General features: G+C 50.8%; 1 protein-coding gene across 1 annotated transcript; it reads left to right on the top strand.

The window, feature by feature from the left end:
- Window positions 1-44: 44 nt before the first annotated feature.
- Window positions 45-2,358, top strand: LOC109509827 (unconventional myosin-X-like; the record flags this gene model as incomplete). The annotated part of the gene is made up of 7 exons (XM_019859683.1): window positions 45-181; window positions 257-464; window positions 558-694; window positions 1,120-1,243; window positions 1,395-1,739; window positions 1,913-2,089; window positions 2,167-2,358. Coding segments are annotated over 7 exons (1,320 nt in total), but the record flags the coding sequence as incomplete, so codon positions are not given.
- Window positions 2,359-2,419: the final 61 nt, after the last annotated feature.

The raw sequence follows: 2,419 nt of genomic DNA, 5'->3' as shown, positions 1-2,419 counted from the left end.
AACAATGAACACATTTGTGTTGTGTTTCTCAGGTCTACTGTCAGGTGATCAAGCAGACCAATCATGTGCCTCAGCCCAACAGCCCGGCCAATCGGGCGCACTGGCACCTCCTCACCTGCATGAGCTGCACCTTCCTCCCCAGTCGCGTTATCCTCCGATATCTACGCTTCCACCTGAAGAGGTAAGTTGTTTGACAGGACCCAACAATTCTACTTCCTTGTAAACTGGATAGCTAAAGTGTGTGCACCTTCATCAGGGTTCGCGAGCGTTACCCCAGCACGGAGATCGAGCGCTACGCCGCTTTCATCGGGGAATCCTTGAAGAAGACCAAGACTCGCGAGTTTGTGCCCTCCCAGGAGGAGATCGCCGCCTTGCTTGTGAGGCAGGAGATGAGCACCACTGTTTACTGCCACGGGGGAGGATCCTGCAAGATCTCCATCAACTCGCACACCACTGCTGGAGAGGTGCACATACAATTCGTATAAATTCCAACGTACAGTACAGTTGAAGGTTCTGCAGCAGCGAAAACTAACGCGTTAAAACGGTTTCTGCTCAAGGTTGTGGAGAAGTTGATCCGAGGGTTGGCCATGGAGGACAGCAAGAACCTCTTCTCTCTTTTTGAGCACAATTCTGTGACCGATCGAGCTTTGGAGAGCAGGGTCATTGTGGCAGATGTCCTTGCAAAGTTTGAAAGGTATGTCATGTCCTACACCACGAAACAGTATGGATACAGCCAAATTATATGTACAATTCACCGGGCGTATCATTTGATATATTTGCACAGTATTATGAGAATCAACGCAAGAGTTTTACACAAAATTACCCATCAACCTACCGTCAACAAGCCAATCCGACCAACCAGATCAGTCACCTGACCAAAACTTGACGCTCCCAACTCAACCCGATCAGTGACTCCACCAACCAACCGGAGTGACTGACCGATTCTTGCAATGAACCTACAACTAACACGACTGACTAATGCAACCAAAAAGCAACTCAACCCCCCCCCCAAAAAAAAAAACTCAACCCAAATGAAGCAACTCTACTGACCCAACCAACCAATCAACCAACCAACAAGCTAGGCAACTGACTCAATCTGTTTTAATGCTTTGTTTCCAGGCTTGCTGGCAGTGAAGAAGAGGAGGAGGAAGGAGAATGGAAGCTATATTTCAAGCTCTACTGCTTCTTGGATGTAGAGAGCATGCACAAAGAAGGAGTGGAGTTCGCCTTCATGTTTGAACAGGTGAGCTTCTCTCCTTACTACCTACGTACGGGCTAATCAACCTACCAAGCTGTTCTTCAATGAAGAAGACTTTTGTCCAAAGAGGGTATCTGGCATCAGATTTTGTGATCTGCATATGTGACCCCCTCTTCCTCTCTCTTCTGCCTCCCAGGCCCACGAGTCTCTCATCAGCGGACACTTCCCGGCGTCCGAGGAGACTTTGCAGCACCTGGCCTCTTTACGTCTGCAGTATCTCCACGGCGACGGGGCGGGCCGGGCCGGCTGGAGTCTGGGCACCGTCTACCCCATCGGACGTCTCCGGAGCCGTATCATACACTCCACCAAGCCGGGCGTGGGCTCAGCGAGCGCCGCGGTGGGAGGAGGGACGGCGGACGGTAAGGCAGCAGCGGGAGGAACGGGCGGCGTTGGCGGTGCAGTTGAGAAACGCAAAACGCCGAGCTTCCTGGACGGCACGCTGAGGAGGAGCTTCAAGACAGGCTCGCTGAAGAAACAGAAGGTTAGTGAGAAACTAGAGTGTTCAGACCTTCGCCAAGGTTCAAATGAGTGAATGTTTTCCATTCGATCAGTCTTTTGGTAATGGCTAGAGTTCGTTTTTCGGGTCAGGGATGTCCCAAGTTTAGAATATTCATAGTTTAAAGGAGGTCTAGAGCCATCGTAACGTGTGCGCAGGTGGAAGAGGAGCAGATGCTGGAGATGTGGGTGAAGGAGGAGACGTCGGCCACGCGCACCAGCGTGCTGGAGAAGTGGACGCGGCTGCAGGGCATGGCGCAGCACCAGGCCATGCTCAAGTACATGAGCATCATCAAGGAGTGGCCCGGTTATGGATCGACTCTCTTCGACGTGGAGGTAAAGACAACGATCGAATACGCCACACGCAACTTTTGTTTGAGTTTTGGTGATCTGACGATGTGAACCTTCTGTAGTGTAAGGAAGGTGGTTTCCCTCACGATCTGTGGCTGAGCGTTAGCGCGGATAACGTCTCGGTGTACAAGCGAGGTGAACCCAAACCGTTGGAGACGTTCCAGTACGAGCACATCACTTTCTTCGGTGCCTCACAGCTCTACACCTACAAGATCATCGTGGACGAGAGGGAGATGTTCTTTGAGACGCCACTGGTGAATTTTATTCAATTTTCACTGCGTCTGTTTTTTTTTTTTTTTTTTTTTTTTTTTGGGG

The sequence above is a fragment of the Hippocampus comes genome, unplaced genomic scaffold (genome assembly GCF_001891065.2).
Source record: "Hippocampus comes isolate QL1 unplaced genomic scaffold, H_comes_QL1_v1.1 C17047591, whole genome shotgun sequence".
NCBI classification, from domain to species: Eukaryota; Metazoa; Chordata; class Actinopteri; order Syngnathiformes; family Syngnathidae; genus Hippocampus; species Hippocampus comes.
Note: the sequence above shows the minus strand (reverse complement) of the source record. Positions and strands in the feature narration are given on the sequence as shown.